Consider the following 21,557-nt stretch of genomic DNA (forward strand, 5'->3'; position numbering starts at 1 on the left):
CATAGACTGTTCACAAAGAGGGTGGGGGGAGTCTCACGATTACATCCTATAGACATACATGATCTACTCCAGGAGTAGTGGCAGTGCCTGCCGTTAGCTCTCACCTGCTCTAAGAACTGCATTCTTGTGACTATGGGCATGCCCAATCAACCCTACAGTAATCATGGTACCTGCTACGCTCCATCCATGGTAGTGTTAGCGTGGGCATTTCACCACCTTTTGGCCTTGATGCCGCTAAGCCACACTTGTCCTGTCAAGTTGTATAGAGGTCCAACAACCAGACAGACAGCCGTTTCTCTAACCCAGATCTCTTGGACTGGCCAGCAAGGTCCGTTTGTGACCCCCTTTGCCCATCTTGTCCCTGTTGGGGATTCTGACAGAACTCGAATACTTTTAAACACTCTGTAGAACACACGAGGAACCCAGAACCTCTCTTGCCGTTTGTTTATTACCTACAGTTTTTTTTACTTGTGGCAAATCAAGAAATAACAAAATTCACATTTACAAATACTTGTGGCATCGTATACAGAGAAGTACAAAAAAAGGAAATCAAAATGGGAACCATAATTTAGCTTTAACAATTCATCTAAATAGTAATTTCTACCCAGTTTGTTTTTACTCCATGATGTCTGATCTCACCAAGATGACATCTCTCAAGTGTTCGCAAGTAGTGTTCTGGAATCTTTTTGGCTGAGGAGTGCTAAGCTTACGTCACTATTCATCCACAATGAATAGCTTCTCTGGTCTTGAAATGCTTCCCTAATTTTTGGTCAAAATTACTTTGCAGGGTCTTTAACGCCTTAAACCATGATAACATTCCTGAAACATGGAAAACATCTATAATCATCCCCGTTTTTAAAAAGGGGAATAGGCAGGATCCTGCATGTTACAGTCCAATTTCATTGATTGATTCTTCAGTCAAGATATTAGGGAGAGTTTTACTAGTTAAACTGAATGAGTGGGTTACAGAGAATAGCATTTTGACGAATGTGCAATATGGTTTTAGACCTAAAAGAAGCACCCTGGATCAATGCCTTAATCTCCACTTGCTGATCGAAAAATATACCAGGGCTAAGGAGGGGTCCATGTACCTTGGTTTCATGGACCTCTCCTCTGCCTTTGATTTGGTTAACAGATCAAAGTTATGGTCAAAATTACTCGAAATGGGCCTGGACAGGACTATAGTTAATTTATTGGCTGACCTCCATTCTGGCCTTACTGCAAAAATTAGAGTTTCTTCGAGTGGAAGGTGTACCGATGTTTTTGCTTCTGAAAAAGGAGTCAGACAGGGGTGCATATTGGCACCCCTGTTGTTCACATTATATGTGAACGCCCTGGAGCCTGCTCTTAGGGGCGTGACCCGCGACATTCCGCGTGCGGGGGAACAGGGGGTTCCTGTTCTCCTTTACGCGGACGACGCAGTTCTTCTGGCACGCACCGGGGTGGGGCTTCAACGACTCCTGGATGCTTTTAATTCTTTTATGGGTTCACTTGACCTGAAAATAAATGCTAAAAAATCTCAGGTTATGCTTATGGGCAAGGCTGCTAGGAGACCTTTTCACAAAATCTTTCTTTGCGGACAAGAAAAGCTTGTTCGCGTAACATCCTTTCCCTACTTAGGAATTACCTTTGATGAGAAGGGTAACTGGGGCCCCCATGTTAACAATAGAGTAACCATGTTGGCTAGGACATCTGCAGCCCTTTTAGGGTTCTCTAAAAAACTTGGGGGTAGGCCAATTGCAGCTGTTATCAAAATCTATAAGGCCAAATGTATCTCAGTGGCATCATATGGTGGCTCACTATGGGGACATAGGGGTGTGGAACCCTTACAGATAATAGAAAACAAATTTTTTAGATCTGTTCTCGGCGTCCCACAGTCAACCCCGTCTTACACCGTCCATTTGGAATTGGGGGTAAGCTACCTCACAGACCTGATTAAAATAGCACCCTTAGTTGCTTAGCTGAGGTTGTGGCTTAATAAAGAAATTCCCTTAAACCATATTATTTTGAGAGACTGCTTGTCATTGGACAAAGCTAAAAATATTAGGTGGTTGACTTATGTTAAGGAAACTTTTTTGAGGTTGGGAAGGCCTGAGCTTTATACTGTAACTGATTCAATAACAACTAAAGACATTGTGTTTATAAAACATGCAATGAAGGAGCTCCTATCCCTGGAGAGGGAAGAATCTGAATTGAAAAAACCCTGTGTCAGGGCTAGTCTAATATTGTCCATACCTAATGGCCCAGAAAGTTATTTGAATATTGTGACCCATCCGTACCACAGGTTTATTTTAACCCGTTTTCGTCTTAATTTGATACATTTTAATCTTGGTTTTTATCCTGTATGGAGTACCCCAGAAAAGGCGCCACCATGTTCTTGCGATCATTTCTCTGAACAAAACACTATGCATTTTGTAATGTTTTGTAGCCATTACATTGAAGCTCGGAGAATGTTCCTTGTGCCTATACTTAAGGAAGCAGGGTTTATCCTAGTTAAACCTGCTCTTATTTTTTTACAACTGTTACAGACTCCCAGGGTCATGTTTCATGTGGCTAGTTTTCTGGTGAGAGCTATTAGGAGCAGGAATATTAGATTGAAGAATGTGTTGACCTCCCTTTGTAGCACGGATTGCGCACTTTAATTAGGGTAACTATAATTATATTGGGACTATAGCTAAAAAAAACATTGTAACAGGGACATTGGTGTTGCCAACGATTATTTTGCTGGGGATTTTATTCGTAATTTTTTTCCTTAAACTTTTGCACATTAGCACTTTGCACTTTATACTTCGTACTTGATATGAACTGTATTATGGTCTATGATGACTTTTATCTTGTATATTAATTGTTTTTAATGTGTAAATTTGTGCATTTCTGTTTATGTAATATGTATGTTGCCGTTGTCTTTGTATGATATTAAGTTATCGCAATAAAGTATTTTGACTGACTGACTGACTGGTCTTGAAATCAACAACCACCTGGTTGCTGGCAATTTTTTTATTCAGAGGTACATCGTTTTAAGCTGTACCATTAGGGTTTATGTCTGTGCCCTATTGTTCTAAAATCCACGCAGTAACCAAGAGGGCAATCTATTTCACTCGAATGTGTGTCATGAAAATGCGTATCATATGCCTATGACCCTTACTAGGGAGTGCATGCTTAGGATTTCTTGTTTCCCCATGGTAAGAATACTCTGTTTGCAGTGGTACCCACGTTCTTTTGAGTATGGTATGGCCTGCTTCTTGGTGCTCCTTAAAATGAGTAGTTTATGAGATGTTGTGCGGGAGGGTTTGACCACTCATCCCTCTTACTACAAAATTAGAGAAACTCATTTGCTCCTGAGGAAGCCTGAACATTGTCCCTCTCCTCGACTATTGACCTAATCTTTCATGCTCCTGTGATAATTGGAGATGTACTTCTGGCTAGCACTCCATCGAAATTTCAGCCTAGAGGGTTTACAGAGGAGCACCTCACCTCCTACACCTGAAGAGGGCCACTTGAACTTGGGTCGGCATGCTTCCTTCACACTTAATCCAATGTGGAAGAGGTTCTGCCTTGCCCTTGACTGGTTTTCCCTATCTGCTTAGTGGGCAGTTTTTTCTGCGCACCAGAAATATCCGCCCATGGAAGGAGAACTTCAGCTACCTGCCACAGAATCCCCTGCATCTTGGAGGCTGTGATGCCATTCAAAACGGAGGCCCAGTGAAACTGCGGTGAAGGAACCTATCCAGCTGACTAGAACAATGTGCAGCTGAGCATTTAAGAGCAGTGATTCTGCTTATCAATCATTATTTGTTGCACCAACCAAAAAAGATCACTCTTTCAACCGTGGGACTCTTGTTCCCCAGCACACAACCAGCCTTGCTGCTGTTGAAATGGGGCCTGAACTCCTCTTCCTAGTGTGCTGTGAGTGTCAGAAAACACTTGGGTCCTCTTCTGCGCTTCACCAGGCTTAGCAAGTAGTACCGTGTGTTGGATCCAAACTGTAAACATTCAGAGCACCAGTGGACTTAAAATATTTTCTGCAGAAAAGGGCAGAAATCACTGTTTATTAAAAGAGCTCGTTTTAAATTCAGTTGATTTTAACTGCATTTGATTTTCGGTCAAACACAAGCAGATTGAATTTATGGAGCTTCCTTGGAAATGAATGTCCTATATTAAAGGACTGCGAACTAGACTTGTCTGGGGCGTCTATGTAAATCACAATTCCTGAATTTCAAATCACCAAATGGAAGATAAGAGGAGAGATACTGGTCTGTGGATACAACTTCCCAGTTCAATCATATAATGCTAAGGTATCCCAAACTGTTCTGTTATGCATTGTAGGAATTTTGCGAGACGTTCAACACTACAACTGTCAGGTATGCACCTATTGTGTAATAGAGCCCTCAACCACTATATTAGTGGCATGCTTCATCCTCAGGTTTCATCCTGGTATACAAAGTATTAGGAAGGCTCAACCGTAGCTAATCGAGGCCTTTGACAATGCTTGGTTGTAGCGGGGTCTAAAGATGTTTAAAAAAATACCTAGAGGCTAACCTTGCATCTCTTTATTTTGGGTGCCCCAGGTATGGTTAAAAATAGAAGAAAGTAGATGCCTCTATATCCCATTTTACTTAAGCATCCTGCTTTTCAACATGTTGCAGCTATATGATTATTGGCCAATATGAGTCCATGGCTTTCATCAGGACTCACTGTTAACTTCTGACAATCCGTAGTACCAGTCCTTTCTCTAGCAGTGTAAGTGTAAGATAGGGTAAATATAAGAGGAGAACATGCTGTCTTACTTTTTGCCATCAGTCTATAATTATTAGACCTTTTAGGAGTAGGGAGTGTCATGTCCCTGTAGTCTGATAATCTTCAAGGGTGCCATGCAGCAAAAACAACTAATTACAACATCCGTCTCCTGTATTGTGTTCCTGAATTTCACCAGGGACTGTGTGTGTGTATATTTGCAAACAAAGCGATAAGTACCTGAAGGAAAAAGAGTTTCACTGAGATTGTGATGCAAAAGTGCTTTCACGTGATCAATAATCTGGTCATCAGAGTAGTGCAGACCTGTTCTCAGTATATGTGATAACTCCATTCTTTTATATGGTGCACTCTACTTTGTAACCTATTTGGACTCGTATCTTTGGATCGTTAGGTATCCGCCCGTCTGGATTTCACTTCTGTTTCTTTTTTTTTTTTAAACTGTTCTTTATCTGTATATTGCATCTGAAACCAGTCTTCATGCCACCTCCTTCCTCTAAGTAAGCCTTAGCTGTTTGACCACCGCTACCTTTGGAGAACAAGAACATCTGGGAAATTCTTGGCTAACCTACCAAGGGAAAGAAATCCATCATTGTGTGGATGAACAGGTACATTTCTGATACTGCCCAGTGCTACTTTGCAGGATAGAGAATAAAGCATCACAGTGGTTTAAACCCTCTTCTTCTAAGACCCCTGTAAGCTTATCGGTAACTGGGACAGTGATCAGGAGTCGGGCTTTGTCGTTAGAAAAACATTGTGCCTTTATTCTCCAAGCTTGTGAAAGAGGTGCCACATTTTTGCAAGGTCATTTAGTGAAACACCTTTAAGATAGCTGCGGGCTACTAGCTAAGCTGTCAACTTTGGAACCATAGACTTAAGTTCTAATCCTAGTTTTCCCATTCGACCGGATTCTGTCTTCCTTGACAGATCACATCCCTGAATTTCCTGTTCCCACTGGGAAAAACACACTGTTACAATCAATGTTTGCCCCAAGCTTAAGGTTTACTGCTGACCTAGAATGAGAATTTTGAACTGCACAACTTCTACAATTTTATCGTAACTCCTTGAAAACCAATCCAGATGACTGAAGGCCCTGTTAGAGTACCACATGAGGTGGTTTCTCTTGCGTCTTTTATCGTCAAGAACTCTCATAGTAAAACATTTTTTTCTTTCATACATTTATGAAACTGCGGTACCATCTTCCCTCCTGGTGTGGTAAAATCTAAGGTTTGGTTATCAGCAGATCCCTTCCGTGGAGACCAGGCGAAGCGTAATTTGACACCACACTGTTGTACGTTTGTTGCGCATCCCTAGTGGGTTCCATTGGGTTGAGATGCAACGAGGCGTGCATAAACTGCCTGCTCATTAGGTGACTGGCTGTTTATCAGGCCCCGCCAAGAGCCCAAAGCCCCAGCTTGGGGAGGTTGCTAGTGCGGCCGCCCCTCGGGCTTTGGGCCCTCCTCATTAAGCTGGTCCTGGCTATCGATTGGGACCCTGTGTTTTGAAAGAGACTTACTTACTCCATGCATTATCTTGACAGATTGATCACAGCTGATTGAGAACCTCCTCAAGGAACCATGGTCCGTAATGGGAAAGTTGGGCTCCGTCATCCGTTAGGGTGATTCTTGGAGCAAGAAGAACAAGCCTGACATCTTGGAGCAATTGTATTTACAATTAACATGCCCGAGAACGATTGGGTCTATTGATCCTCTCTTCCTGCAATTACATGTCCATTGTTTACATTCCAGCACTTCAGTTATAAAAGGAAATTCAATAATTATTGCATTATTTAAAGTTAAAGTGCCACAGAGTTTGCTGTCTGCGTTCACTGCTTGATTTAACGTTCAGTAAAATCCATGCTGAGCTTTCAATCTTTCAGCAGAGCTGCTTCAGCCCTTAATGGGACTTAGAAATGGGGCGAAAAGTCAGAGAACCTGAAAGAGTCCCTGGTGTGCTGCCAAATCTTTACAGTTGGTCACCCGTGGTGACTCGGGGGTTAGACAAAAAAGACAGGAGAAACTCTAATACTACTAGACCACCTGGCCTGCCTCTCTTACATGGTAAATCTCTGGCATTAGCCACAACAGGACTAATGTGCAAGCCGCCCCCCCAAAGTAAATGTATGTACACCAAGGTAGCATAGATCGCAGAGAACAAGCCCGACCCATGTGATGTTTGACTGACTGAGTGCCATCTACTTTTATTGATTACGGGGCTGTGTGGTTACGTAAGGGTGTGTGCCTAACCTTTGTTGTCTGAAATAATGTGGGGTTTTGTGTGTCTATTTCTATCGGTGTACTTACAGTAGCTAGAAAAATTCTAACTAGTACTCTGTCACTGAGTCAGAATGACTTACTTCCTAACCAAGCTGCCTCTGTTTGCGACGACTACCTTGATTTGTAAGACTTTTGACCAGCCTGTACTGTGACTCGTGTGTATGGGGCACTTTTAGTGCTCAGAGTGGTAGCATTTCGTATTGTGGTGCCAAATTGCAAAATCGCTGTTTTTTGTGGGCTACGAGTGAGCTAGGAACTATTGTTGTAAGCAGCTGAATCTGAGCAGCTGTGTTGGAGAATCGCCCTTTGGGTTGCTTCCTTAGAATTGGTACCCACAGGGTGGTGTGCCAGTGTACAGCTGCATTAAGTCAGCCCACCACTCGCATGATACACACAATATATATATTCCCTGGCCAGCCAAGCTCTCCTACTGTATGATTCAGCATCACCCCAGTACCTGTCCCCGCTTAAAAGAGCAAGCCCTGGCTTCATCGCAATCGTTGTTTCTAGCTCAGTCTCCATCATCCTGTTTTAAAAAAATGTATCTCTCATATGTGAGACTGTATAAAAAACAGAAGGCTGAGGGAATAGGAGAGCGCACACCAAAATGATTGGTGCCTTACGTTCCCAATTAGTGCTGGGATACAAATAGAATGTACTGAGATGTAAATGCGTTTGGTACCTCAGTCCCACAGAGGAGTCCTTCAAATGTCAGTCTTCGTCTGAAGAACGAGTCTGCAAGACTTCCAAACCCTATGCCTTGTGTAATTTTTGCATATTATTTTAAGGTAGTGCTCTTAAAGGTATGAAAACCTCTAGCACTTGTGTTTTTAGGTTAGACTGAAACAGCGTTCGACCTTTCTTTGCACGTTATTAATATTAGAGCTCAGCACTGCCTACCACATAGGTCTTTTGAGTGTCATGCCCTATATGTAGTAGGACTCGCTGTGGTGGAGATCTGTTTGTCTCCTAGAGCACTGCACCATAGCATAATGCAACAAGATGCCGCACACTGCAGGATTTGGGTAGAGGACTCTAAGAAGTCACTGAATCAGGCCACCTCACAAACAATGGCCCTAGGCCGAGGATTGGGTGAGTGAAATCTGAGAGCCCCCTACACTGCAATGGCCTGTGTTGTGCCTCAATTCTGCACACCGAGTTGGTTCTGTGTGTGTGTGTGTGTTTGATATTAACTGTCTGTGTTTCTTGGTGCTTCTAACACAATGTGAAGGAGGTATTCCATCATGGACGTCAGTTGGCATGTCCGATCTTACGCCGTAACATGGCCACAGGGCTCCTCTCTATGTGCATAAGGAGTCACTGTATGAGAACATAGCCAATACACGTAAGGTTTACGGATATTAGCAACCATCGTGGGTATTTTTTGGTTTGTCCTGATTTACTCACAATATCTGGGATGGGGAGATGGGTTGAGTGGGCTGTGAGAAATGAGCAGTGTGTAGTTGTTGCCATTTGTTTTTATTAGTAAATGATCTATAAAGTGGTCAGGTGGATAAGGTGAAAACTAAGAATTGTTTTAATTACTTGAAATTTACTGAGGGTATTTTCTAGCTGGAATATACTTATGTATTCTTAGTTGTATAATGGTAGTACTTTAATGTGCTCCCTTGAACATGTTTTGCATGGATTTCCACTTCTTATTGTATGTGTTCTATAGTGATTCCCCATATTGCACTGACACAGTGAGTTCAATTGGGGGTATTGAACAAAATGATTTGCGGCCAAGTGGGTCCCTGGTCTAGATGTAAACAGCTCAAACCAAGCTGTTGGGCCTCAGAGCTAATATATTACCCCGTGGTAGTAGTCATTTCGTCTGTAAGATGAAAAATACCATCCAGAACTTAAACCAGTCGTTCTTGGACAGCAGGAAACAACTAACCTATCTGACATTGTAAAAGTGCACAGTTACTTTTTACGGTAATTTATATATCTATATATTTACTTCCCAGTGTAATAGGGTTTCTGTTATTTTAAAATGCCTTTTCCTAATGCAGTAAAGGGTTGTTAGCTTATTGAGGGTGGTGCTACATGTTGTGGGTGTGTGTCTTCAGTCTGTATACATAATGTGTGCACCATGGTGCGTAGTTAGGTGGAGCACTGCATACTGTAAGTTGTATAGTTAGTATGGCAGGCTGAGTTGCAAATCTAAATGTGTGAGTAGCACAGTACATAGTGAGTTGTATCTTCATGTCTGCAAGCTGAATAATACTGCCAGCACTGAGTTGTATCATGTGTCCGTTTATTGTGTAGTACGAATATTCTGATTTATAGTTTGTATGTGTGTTGTCTTAAGTCTGCATGTTGTGACCTGTATCTGTAGGGGGGAAGCACTGCACTCAGTAAATTGTTTGTGTACACGTTTTGTGTAATACTTGTAGTTGTGAGCTGGAAGTGAGGTGTTTATTACTACAGGTTGTGATGCATGACTGCATGTTATGAGTGGTATTGAATATTGTGATTTTTGTCTTGTTTGTTTGTTTTGTAGCACTAGATGAAGCTTGGAGTTCTAGATTGCAAGTATGTTGTGCAACACTGCCTGACGTGAGCTGTCTTTGTGCGTGCTGAATGTGGTACTGCATATAGTGAGGCGCACATGTGCACATGCAGTTTCCCAGTACCCTCAGTTGTATTCCATGACTGTGTGTACATGCATGCATGCATGTAGTGTGGTAACGCACCAAGTAACTTGTGTTTCTCGTGTGTGTGTATGCGTGCGGTGGACACGTGCACATGTACATGTGTTGTGAGCAGCAGCCAGCCAGCCTCTTCCCCAGAGGATCTTCTGTTTTCTATCAGAATGTTCTTCTGTCTGTTCCATTTTAAAGTGGAGCTTTGACTCACCCTGATCAATATTCCGCATTCCATGCGTAAAGAACCAGATGTTAGAAGTTTCCTTGTGTGGGAGGGGGGGCGCCAGGTCCCCTCAAGCTCAGCAGAAATCAATGCCCCTTGGCACACGGCACTACCTTCTTCTCGTACTGACTTTGACAGCTTTTTGCTTCATATTTTCAGGTTCAGTTGCTCTCTGATTGGTCTTTTTCAGTCCCGGCCTGCTGTGTGACTATTTTTGGGGACTGGTCCTCTGTCTGTTCGTTCCTTAGTTTCCATGTTGTGGCTATGTTTGACATGTTTTTGTTTTTCTCTCTCTTCACCTGTTGTCTGGGTGCCTCTAATTCCTTTGTGAGCCTACCTTCCCCTGTGTGGCAGTGTCTGAGGAATGCTCTCTCTTGAGAGTCACTTTTGGACCTATCTGGGGAATGCTCCCTGGAGAGAGTCCTTTTGGAAAGTCATTTCTAGGTCTGGCTTTTCCTTCTTGGCTTTGTTGTGAGAAGTGCTCCTGATCTATTTAGATCATACTTCCCCAGTCTTTTCTTGGGCTATTTTGAGATTGCTGGATATTGTGCAAAGTATAAATGTAGTCCGTTTCTTTCCAAGTGTGGCCATGTTTGAGATTGGTCTCTGCTGAGAGCCCTTGTCTTCTACACTTTCTGTCCTGTGTTTTTTCCTGAGTTCTTTTCCCTTCCCCTCCTCCTGATCCACTAGGCCTTGTCTTCTTTTTTGTTGTTGTTGTTTTTTTAGAGTTTTATATGGCGCGAACTAGACCCCAGAAATCAGAACGCTTTACATGAGTACCAGTTTCGTTACAGAAGAACACATTAATTTTTGTTAGGCACAGGGAGATTGTGATTTGCCCAGGTTCACAGGATGTTTTAGCCTTGTTGCCGAGACTCAAACCTGGTTCCCCAGCTTCGAAGTCGACCGCTCTAGCCATATGGCTACATCCAATCCCCATTGTACCACATTCTCACTTCTCTCCTCCTCCCTTTGTCAGGGTCACTGGTATTAAGCAGCAGTGGAGCACCAAATTATGCGGCAGTGTTGACTACATTATGGGCAAGAAAAGGCAAAATTCCCGCATAATGTGGCACATTTTTGATACTATTCATTAGTTTGAAATTTGTACACAAGGTAATAATGTCTGGGTAAAAATGTTACCTCCTTAGTACCATTTTAACAACCAAATACAGTAAAAAGCAACTGAAAGAGGACAAGTTAACCTTTGCAAAGGACCGTCCACTGCGAGTGAACCCACCTTTCCATGTTTTAGTAACTTTGATCCGTTTCAGATAGAAATAATGTTCTGGGCCAAAATCTGCAGGTTATGCAGTAGCTGATGAATTATATGGGGAATGCCGCAAATTCATAGTTATGCAATAAAAGCTAAATTCTAGTTGCCTTGCCTATTGTCCACTACTGCCCCATGAATGCTTCTCTGTTGCACACCCAAGTACCTCCTCCCGTTCCCCCTTCTCTGCTGTTCTCTACTACTCCTGCCCCATGCATCCTTTTCTCTTGCACCCCCAAGTACCTCCCCCCGTTCCCCCTTCTCTGCTGTTCTCTACTACTCCTGCCCCATGCATCCTTTTCTCTTGCACCCACAAGTACCTCCTCCCGTTCCCCCTTCTCTCCTGTTCTCTACTACTCCTGCCCCATGCATCCTTTTCTCTTGCACCCCCAAGTACCTCCTCCCGTTCCCCCTTCTCTGCTGTTCTCTACTACTCCTGCCCCATGAAGGCTTTTCTCTTGCACCCCCAAGTACCTCCTCCCGTTCCCCCTTCTCTGCTGTTCTCTACTACTCCTGCCCCATGCATCCTTTTCTCTTGCACCCCCAAGTACCTCCTCCCGTTCCCCCTTCTCTGCTGTTCTCTACTACTCCTGCCCCATGAAGGCTTTTCTCTTGCACCCCCAAGTACCTCCTCCCGTTCCCCCTTCTCTGCTGTTCTCTACTACTCCTGCCCCATGCATCCTTTTCTCTTGCACCCCCAAGTACCTCCTCCCGTTCCCCCATCTCTCCTGTTCTCTACTACTCCTGCCCCATGCATCCTTTTCTCTTGCACCCCCAAGTACCTCCACCCGTTCCCCCATCTCTCCTGTTCTCTACTACTCCTGCCCCATGCATCCTTTTCTCTTGCACCCCCAAGTACCTCCTCCCGTTCCCCCTTCTCTGCTGTTCTCTACTACTCCTGCCCCATGAAGGCTTTTCTCTTGCACCCCCAAGTACCTCCTCCCCTTCCCCCATCTCTCCTGTTCTCTACTACTCCTGCCCCATGACTGCTTTTCTCTTGCACCCCCAAGTACCTCCACCCGTTCCCCCATCTCTCCTGTTCTCACTACTCCTGCCCCATGACTGCTTTTCTCTTGCACCTCAAGTACCTGCCGTTGTCCCTGCTCTCCTGTTCTCCACTCCTCCTGCCCGACGACCCGCCTATCGTTCGCTCTCCCTCCTCTTGTGTCCTCTGCTGGCCTCATAAACAAGGCCTTCTTCCATGAAGCCAGTGCTCGCGTTCTCTCCCCTGCACCGCTGGGCTCTCGTTCTTTGGCCCCCGCAGCCCCTCCCTCCCCGCTGCTCTTCTTGTGCTGGTGCAATCCTTCGAGGTTCGCACCAGATCCGAAAATAACATCTCCTGCTCTTTTGCCTCCAGCGCGTCCTCTGTTCCCCAGGAGCCCTGCTCTTAATCTGGTGATGGAAATGACCAAAACAGAAGCAAACACCTTGTTAATTAGCACCCACCTCAAACAAACACTGCTGTTTGCAGCATGCCGAGGGAGGCCCTCGGCAGCAGCATGGGGAGCGCAGACAATACCTGCAACCACCTGGCCCTGGATGTGTGAGCAGGGATTGCCCTGATGCCAGTCTAGCCAGTGAATGGCACTGGATGCTTTTGCTCCTCCACATCTGATAACTTGTTTTATATGGGCACGAGCGTTGTAAAGAATACATGTTGCTATTACCCAATTTGATAGCCTCGGAAAGATGAAAGGGTGAGTTGGTCTTACCGGAACTGTTACTCACCACCTTCAGTGTCTATGGCAACCCTACCAGCCCCACTCAGATGCCTTCCTGGTCTGCAGAGGGTGGCGATGAATGCAGTTGAGCAGTTACAGGCTAACAATGAGCTCTGGGTAATTTTAGAGTCCTGTGGGGTAGCTAAGGGGGTCCCCGATTGCCACAAAAGACCATGAGTAGCTTCTAGCGTTAGTTGGGTCCTGGATAGGGTGTAACTTCTGGTGAGTAGCTTCTAACCGTGAAACAGCACTGGGTAGGATAAAGTTGTGGTGAGTGGCTTGTAGATACAGATGAGCCTGGGTACATTAAACTTATAGGGAGTAGCGTCTAGCTACGGATAAGCCTAGGGTAGGATAAATATCTGATGAGTAGCTTCTAGCTTCACTTGTGCCCAGGGTGCATAAAGTTACTGTGTGTGTCATGTACCTACAGGTCAGTCCTGGGTAGAATTACATTCCGGTCAGTGACTCCTAGCCACAAATGTGCCTGGGGAGATTAAAAAAGCCAGTAGATGGTTAAAGATGAACCAATGATAATGTCTGATGGTCTTCTTGTATGATGAATGGTGGCTCCTGAAAACAGTTTACCTCTAGATTTCTGGTGACCTGTTGTTTTGATATATGCTTAGTAGTGGCTTCTAGCTGTAGATCAACCTGCATCTAATGATGTTCTGGTAAATGGTGCCAAGTCACAGGTGAGATTGAATGGTATAAAGCTCTGGTGAGTAGGTTCTAGCTACAGAGGAGCTTCCAGTAGTGCCTGATGACTTAAGGCATTATACAAAATGTTGCTACATGGCTTCTGGACACAGATGGGTTTTGGCTGGTATTTAAGGCTCTTTGGAAGTGATGACAAGTGTTCTGTGATTTCTGGCTAATGATGAGATCTGGCCATCATCCGAGGCACTAGTTGTGTGTTGTAGCCTGCTAGGTGGCCTGTGCAAGCATATAATCTCTAGGAGTCTTATGTGTGTGACACACGAGGGTGGGTAGGTCCTGGCTAAGGAGGAGCCTTTGGCAGTGCCCGATAGTCTACCTGCATGAGGTATGTTGCAGGGTGCCTACTAAATATGGGTGAGCTCTAGGCTTCTGATGCCCTACGGGTGTGGTGCATGCAGACAGATAGCTCCTGGCTATATATGTTCCCTGGTGACAAGCTGATGCCTTATGGTATTGAAAGATGGTGGTGGATATTTCTTAGCTATATGTGATCTATAATACCCCACATGTGTGTGTTGGCATATTGGCTACCGGTGAGCTCTGAACAGCACCCGATTCTCTTTCTGGGTTAAATGTGTTGCTGATGATGATTTTTTTTAAACACAGAGAAATGTGCTCCCTTTTTCTCCTGTGGGCTGCTGTTGTGGTCTAGTTGCCAGAATGCACACCTAAGAGCTCTCCAGGGAGCCAACAACCAACCTGATGCAAGAACCCACTCTGGGACACATGCACAGATTCCGAATATCAACCCAGGCCCTCTCTTTCACCTTAGCCTACCTGAGGGACGTACTCCAGGTCCCTACATCCCACTTACTCCAGGTCCCTACATTCTACTTACTCCAGGTCCCTACATTCCACTTACCCCAGGTCCCTACATTCCACCTCTTTAGCATGGATTTTTAGATAATTTACACACAAAAAAAGAGCATAGTAGAAAACTGTTTGCAAATGCATTAAACGTATACAGTTGCACTACAGCTGCTGCAGTATCATCATCTCCAACACACAGGCTGCTAATCAGTCAATACAATCTTTCTCACTATTGCTCAGATCCTGGCCTACTTATTCATTGAAGACTTCTGACCTTTGCGTTTTTCATCTATGTGCGAACTCACCTACCAGACTTTACCCCTTGTTCAATTCACCTTAGTGGGTAAAGTTATGGGATTAACTGTGTGGTGTAGTGGTCTACTCTAGTCATGGCTCGGATTTGTGCAAGCGGTACCAGTGAGTGCATTTGCAATGAGTCCTAGCTAGGAGTAGCTTCTGTTGAGTTAACTAATAAGTGTACTAGTAACTTTCACACTTAGTTCTATCTCAGAAAAGAACACGCGTCTTTGATTTGCTGGAATCATGTGAATGTGGTCATTTGTGTGAGCTGTTTCAGCAGTGCCCCTTACCCATTCTGTGTTTCTCTACAGCACTTGCAGCAGCACGAGTCCGGAGTTGAGGGAGAAACATGTTACTACCACTGTGTCCTGTGCAGCTACTCCACCAAGGCCAAGCTGAATCTGATCCAGCACGTGCGCTCCATGAAGCACCAGCGCAGCGAGAGCTTGCGGCAGCTCCAGCACATGCAGAAGGGGCTTCCTGAGGAGGAGGAGGACCTGGCTCAGATCTTCACCATCCGCAAGTGCAGCCCCAGCCCCGAAGCCGGTCAGTTGCATGGGCGTTCACCTTTGGAATGAATGAAGGGAGGGTTCTATTTCCTCCTTAAATAACCATAGAACTGCCTGTATAAAGTGTTTAGTGCAAGAAAAATAATTCTTGCATTACGTGAAATATTAAAAATGTGATAAAAGGTGAAACATAGAGCTCAATAGAGGTTTAAACATCAGACTGCATCATTTAATACATTTGTAGACAATCATTTAGCTCATGGAAAATGTCACATATACAAGAGGCAGACGAATATGATTGGACAAGGGACTTAGCAAGATCTTGTTTGGTGTTGTTTTTCACTAGCACTGTGTCATCTTCACCTTTAACACGTTTTCTATAATATTTGATGTAATAAGTGAAGTTCTTTTTCTTGCATTAAATTGTTTCTAGTATGTGCTTTTTCAAAACCGACCATTACATATTGTTTAAGTGAGAATGATGACACACAATTCCAGGTCTCTTGGGTTTACCCTGTGCTACTTAACAACATTCAGGAGGGTCGGTGTGCATGGAGGTGAAGTCAGACATGCGATGATATGCTTTCAGATAGCAGGGAGTTGGAGTGTCTAGTAAGTTGGGTCCGTAGGGGCCAGGAAGGCCAATAAATGTATTCTCTTGTATGGGCAAAAAGAAACATGTTTTGTGTAGGCAAGAAATGAACTAACACCTTAACTGTTGAGTTAGGCAGAGAAGTTCCCTCCGTCCATCTGTTGTGCATTCCATATATGTCTGTAGACTCTGACCATGGTGTAGCCCAGGAATGTATGTAGTCCCTAACATGCGTATAGGAAGACCGGTGATCTAGTCTATTTTGTGGACCTTATGAGCCTCATTATTTGCAGTCAGGGTATTGACAAAATGCCTCCTATATTGAGTTAGCATAAAAAGCTTGTCCACCCCGTCTGTTTCGCATATTAGGAGGATGGTTGGTAGATGTTGCTTCTGATATACTCCGAGTAAGGGTTTTCCAGAGACCAGACTTGGTAGTATTTTCTAAAAAAGATTATCGAATGGTGCACTGTGTCTGATTGACTTTGTCCTGTGTAACTTTCTCACAATGCAAATGTCTATGTCAATAGATAAGCCAGCAACATGGGTGTGGAAACTAAGTTTTCCTCGCTGGGTAATTCACTTTTAACCACACTATAGGGCACTGAGCCAAACCACCTGAGTGTAGTCTTGAACATTTTGCAGATGACACCTGAATCGCACAGGTCCCTGTTGGTGAGCTCCTAATCCAGAAGCATGCGACCCCTATGCCCTAGCTTTGCTCCAACTCTGCTGACAACGATTTTACACAAACTGCTCTATTTTTCCATGGCAGCTCAGAGTTTATTGAAGGTACCGAGGATCATTAACAATGTTGTCCATGTATAAATAGGTTCTGGGACATTCCCTCAGTGGGATGTGGGGCAATTGATAGGTACGGAGTTGATTGGTAGCAGTAGTGCAGGGTAGTCTGGGCAACTGGGAGAAGTAGTGCGGGCTGGCAGAGATCAGACACCTGGACACAGGATGACGCTCTCCTAAATCTGGGGCACTGCTGCTGGCTGACCACCGCAGGCTGTACGTAGAGACCCTGGGTGAAGGCACCCTGTGACGTTGACCACTGTGGGTGCCTGAGCCTCCAGTATGGGGTGCAATGCTGCTGACTGCATAGGCTGTGCTCAGCAGCACAGAGTGAGGGCGCTCTCCCAGGGCACTGTCCTGCTGGCCACATGCAGTCTGTGCTTTGTGACTCAGAGACAGGGATGACAGCTGGAGTTTAGTGCCCGTAAAGGGAACAGTGTCAAGGAAGTTCTGCTAATGAGCAGTTGCATTACTGCATGTACAAAGAGGTGCAGGGCGAGGGGCGCCCTGCTGGTGATGCTGATCACACAGTCTGTACTAGCAGCACAGTGGGATGGCGAAACCCTCCCAGGGTACTGCCCTACAACAAGTCCCCACAGTGCGCACTTAGTGAGTCAGAGAAAGGGGGGCTTCAAGCCCTACTGTGATAGCAGGATCTCTGCTGAATGGGGCCCTGTGCAAAGGACGTCTCCAGGGCTTGCTGTGTATCGACTCACCCTGAAGAGGAATGGACATCCTCGGCTTCCGCCTTCGTTTTCCTTCTCCTCGTGCAGCCCCTCCCCCAGGCAGCCCCCTCCCCTCCTGCCCCAGGCATCTTGAGCTAATTAGTCCTGTAATGAGCCTAATTCTCTGCCTGAAGGAACATTAGGAAACGCTGCACCAGCAACTTGGGGCCAAATGGGACCCTGAAGGATTGCCACTCATCAGCTGCACTCTGCCTAGTGTGAATGCTGCTCTCCCTGCCTCAGCCATCTCTTCCTCTTCCTCCTTCCTTTCCTTGACTTACCCTCCCTCCACTGATCTCTCTGTTGTCTCTCTACCTCACTAGACTCTTCCTTCTTTCTTTAGTGGGGGTTCCTTCTTTATGGAGCATTAGCTTCCTTTCGTATGTATCCTTTTCTTTCTTTCACTTATCATATCTTCCTTTTCCCTTTACTCACGTCCCTTGCTTCATCATTTCTCTCACCTCATACCTTTCCTCTTTTCCCTCTCTCCTGCACCTCCTCAGTGGCGCCTTCTCTTTTTCTTTCCATCCTTTATCCCTCCCTTCTTCCTTTCCTTGCCTTACTGAATGCATTCTCCCTTTCGCCTTCCCTTTGCTCTTCTGCCTTCTTCACCCCCCTTTTCACAGATTCCTCACTATTCTTTTACTTCTTTTAATTCCCTTTCTTCACCCAATCCTTCACCGTACCCTCAACCCTCTTTGCCATAACCCTCCTATCATAATTTCTTCTGTAGCTTCCTCCTTCCCTTATTCTTCCTTAACATACCCCTTCTTGCCCTAACTTGCCTTCTGCCCATATCCCCCGTCATCCTTTAAGAATCATTTCCTCTCTTCTTCAGTTGTTACTTTTAATTATATATATATATATATTGTTATTCCCACCCTTTATTGCACCTTACCTTTTCTTTACGTATCCTACCGTGATTTTCTGTTATCCTTTACACCTTTGATATCAATATTCTCACCTTAGCCTTCTCTGCTCCCTTGTCTTTTATCCCTCTTTTCACTCATATATTTGTTATCAGTCCCACCATACCTCTCTTCTTTCACCACCTTCTCACCCCTGCTGTCTTCGCCTTCCTCCCATGGACTCTCCTCTCTCTCCTCGCTCCACTTCTTTAACCCTTCCCTCACCCTTCCTTTTGTCTCTCTTCTCCATAATCACCACCTTCTCCTTCCCCCTCATGTCTCTTCATCTCCTGTAGTTCAGTCTACACATTTCCACCATTGTCTTCTTTTCCCTTATTTCCTTATCTCATTGCTTTTCTCCCACACTTCTTTTTCCCTGCCCCACTCCTCTTCCCCTTCTCTTTAACTCCTCGCACCCTTGCCTTCTTACTCCTTTCTATGACTTTTACTCCTCTGCGATCTTCCTCCTCTCCTCTTCTGCCTGGTTTGCCACCTCTTATTCTCTTTTAACATTATTGCCCCATGTCCTTTTCTTCCTCCTACCTCTCAATCTTCACCTGCCTCTGTCCTCCTCTCCTGGCTCATCTCCTCTCTTTCTGTCCTGGCTTTTCCTCTGCCTTCTTTTCCTCATCCCTTCTTTTCTCCTTTTCTCCCCCTTTCCTACTCTCCATTCATACACACCCTGCCTCCATCTCTCAATCATGTAACGCCTCCCCTATATTCTCTCCTACATTTATTCTGTCTCGAGTTCCTTTTTCATATCTCCTCACCACCTTGTTTCTTGCTGAGAAGCATAAGACTTGCATGCAGCAATACACATGGGTGAATGCAGTGCTGTAGGTGCTAAGAATGATGGAGCAGTGTCTGCCCTTGAGAGTGAATGCTTGCATGATATTCATTGCTGAGAAGTGTAAGGTGAGAGTTGGTTCTCAGATCACTTGGAGGTAGACCTGTTTTTGACACAGAGGCTGGGCCTGGCAGTTGAATGACCAGGATGTTGCGATAGGACACTGCCCCTCCAGGATGAGGCTTCACACATCTCAGTGTCAAAGACCAGGAGGTCTCCTCATTATTTGTATCCATTTTGATATTGGGCACAGAAGGAAGTGACACTGTGAGTGACTAAGCCCCCGTGCCCTCCCAGACACAAAACCGCCTTTATGAATCTTTGGTTCAAGGGTGTGAGGTGTGCCAGGCAGCTCCCTCAGCAGGAGAAGGGATGTGTGGCGTCCTGCATTCCTTCCCTCAGACAGTCCTCTTGCAGAGGACATATTGTTTCAGCAGATTCTGCTAATCATTGCAAAAGCCCTGGCAGCCATCTTCACCAGCACACACACGGCCATTGTTGCAAATGAAGGATGAGATGGGGGCCCTCTGGAGCGAGCCGCTGCACAAAGCCAAGCACACTCAAAGGGGGCTTTGTCTGGACAGGAAGAAGGTCGGAGTGTGGTGTCAGCTGAGATTTCTCCGCCATATGTCTTCCCTTGTCTGTCTTGGCTCGGCCTGCACTGCTTCCCTGGTACCCTCGGCCGCAGACGCCAGGGGTGGAGGGGGCGAGGAATCACTCCTCGGGTTCCTCATCTGCTCAAAGGGAGAGCAAGCATGCAGCTTAGTCTTAATCTTTTATGTCAGCTCTGCTATCAGTCTGGCTACTTAAATAATCAGATTCTGTCCTGTTTACTTTTTACATATTTTGGCCATGCCCCACTGAGCCCCAGGGAAACATGTGGCTCTGGTGGGAAATATTATTTCAATTTCCTTTTTAGCTGAGCTCCCAGCTGTTTCGTTTTTTGTTTTTACATCATTTGGCTCTTTAGTGTTTTTTATGTTTTTGTTTTCTCCTTGGGTAATGTCCAGTAGTGTGTAAAATTTGTATAATTTGCTTTTGATTAATTAAGCAACATTTTGGCAAAACGCATAATTATGTGAAATTGAGATCTCGAACTTCTATTTGCCCAAAATGTGTCCTCGCATCAGTTTTTTATGCCACAACGCATTTTGTGCTTAAAAAAGTGAAAAAACAGCACCGCAACACAGTGTTTCCGTGCTTACACTCTAAAAAGTTTTCTCAAAAGTCGTGTTTGCAGTAGATTTTTACTGAAAAGGGCATGTATTTACACAGCATGGCTTATAAGCGTAATTTCGGATGTTTCAAATAACTAGCATAATGTGAAATTCCCAACATAACGTGACTTGAAGTCATTTTAAAATTTCGCCTAGTCAAGTCCTAAATTGGTCGTCTTTCATTCCGTTTTGGGCACTGATTTTTATTTATAGGTCCATTGAAGATTTTTCTGCTGTCTCACATTATTTCTGTTTGTTCTTTTTAGATTTGGCATCAGAAAGCCCTTTTGGCCTCAGTAAAAGTATACATGTATAATATACTTACTTACAGGGGCTTTTAGCTAGCCCTCTTCATCCTGGGGTCTGTTGTCATTCACATTTTTTCCATCCACTACAGCATACAGCCGGTGTCAGTAGATCAGCCACTTCACCCTTTGGCTAACTTTGCTGTGAGTCAGGGCCGGACTGGCCGTAGCGGCCATCGGGCGTTTCCCCAGGAGACTAGAAGGATGAGGGCCGATTTTGCAGTGGTGGGGGCTGTTTTTGTTACTGCAGCAGTGCTGCTATATTGGCCCCAAATAACAATTGCAACAGGGGGGATGGTCAGTTAAAATTGCCAAGGCTGGTTTGGGTTCCCAGTCTGGCCCTGCTGTGAGTGATGTCCTTCCTCTTTTTTTCAAAGAGCACATCAACTTAAAGTAGTTCCCTTTAGGACCATGGACTACTGTGGCAAAGTGTTTTTTTAAAGCTCAATTTTGTTGTTGTAATATTGGTGAGGGATTAACGGCTTGAACAGCAATGTTTAATTACAAAAAATGGCAATATGCTTTATATATGCATGTATAGAGAAGAGAGAGAGACGATTGTTTCGCAGGGGACATAGAATACAGAGAATGAGAGCAGCCACTTGCTGCAATTGGAGGTAATAAACTCTGCAGGGTCTCTTGGAAGGTGTGGGGCATGAGATGTTAAGGGTAGGTTACACAGGGAAGAGTCTGAACATGGGATGTGTGAGATGGGTAATGGTAGAGTGAAAGTGAGTGGATGTAACAGAGGTAATGAGTGACTGGGGATTGTGTATTTTTGTTATCGGTGGTAATTGACTCCCTGTGTTGTGGGAGAGTGGAGAGTATCAGGGGCCTCGGGACCAGGCTAGCTAAGTGTTTGTTGCTGTGGGTCCCTCCAGGCTCATTGTTCATTGCTGTGGGACCTTAAAGGCCTCCAGGCTGAGT

At 44.8% G+C, this 21,557-nt stretch overlaps 1 protein-coding gene across 2 annotated transcripts in view; it reads left to right on the plus strand.

Annotated features, from left to right (window-relative positions):
- Window positions 1–21,557, plus strand: part of ZFHX3 (zinc finger homeobox 3) — a 410,890-nt gene that overhangs the window by 206,489 nt on the left and 182,844 nt on the right. For both annotated transcript variants that reach the window (XM_078669473.1, XM_078669474.1), the window contains exon 4: window positions 15,038–15,272. In XM_078669473.1, coding sequence (XP_078525599.1) covers window positions 15,038–15,272 — 235 coding nt within the window. The remainder of the gene's footprint in view (window positions 1–15,037; window positions 15,273–21,557) is intronic.

This window comes from Lissotriton helveticus, chromosome 12 (assembly GCF_964261635.1).
Source record: "Lissotriton helveticus chromosome 12, aLisHel1.1, whole genome shotgun sequence".
NCBI lineage: Eukaryota > Metazoa > Chordata > Amphibia > Caudata > Salamandridae > Lissotriton > Lissotriton helveticus.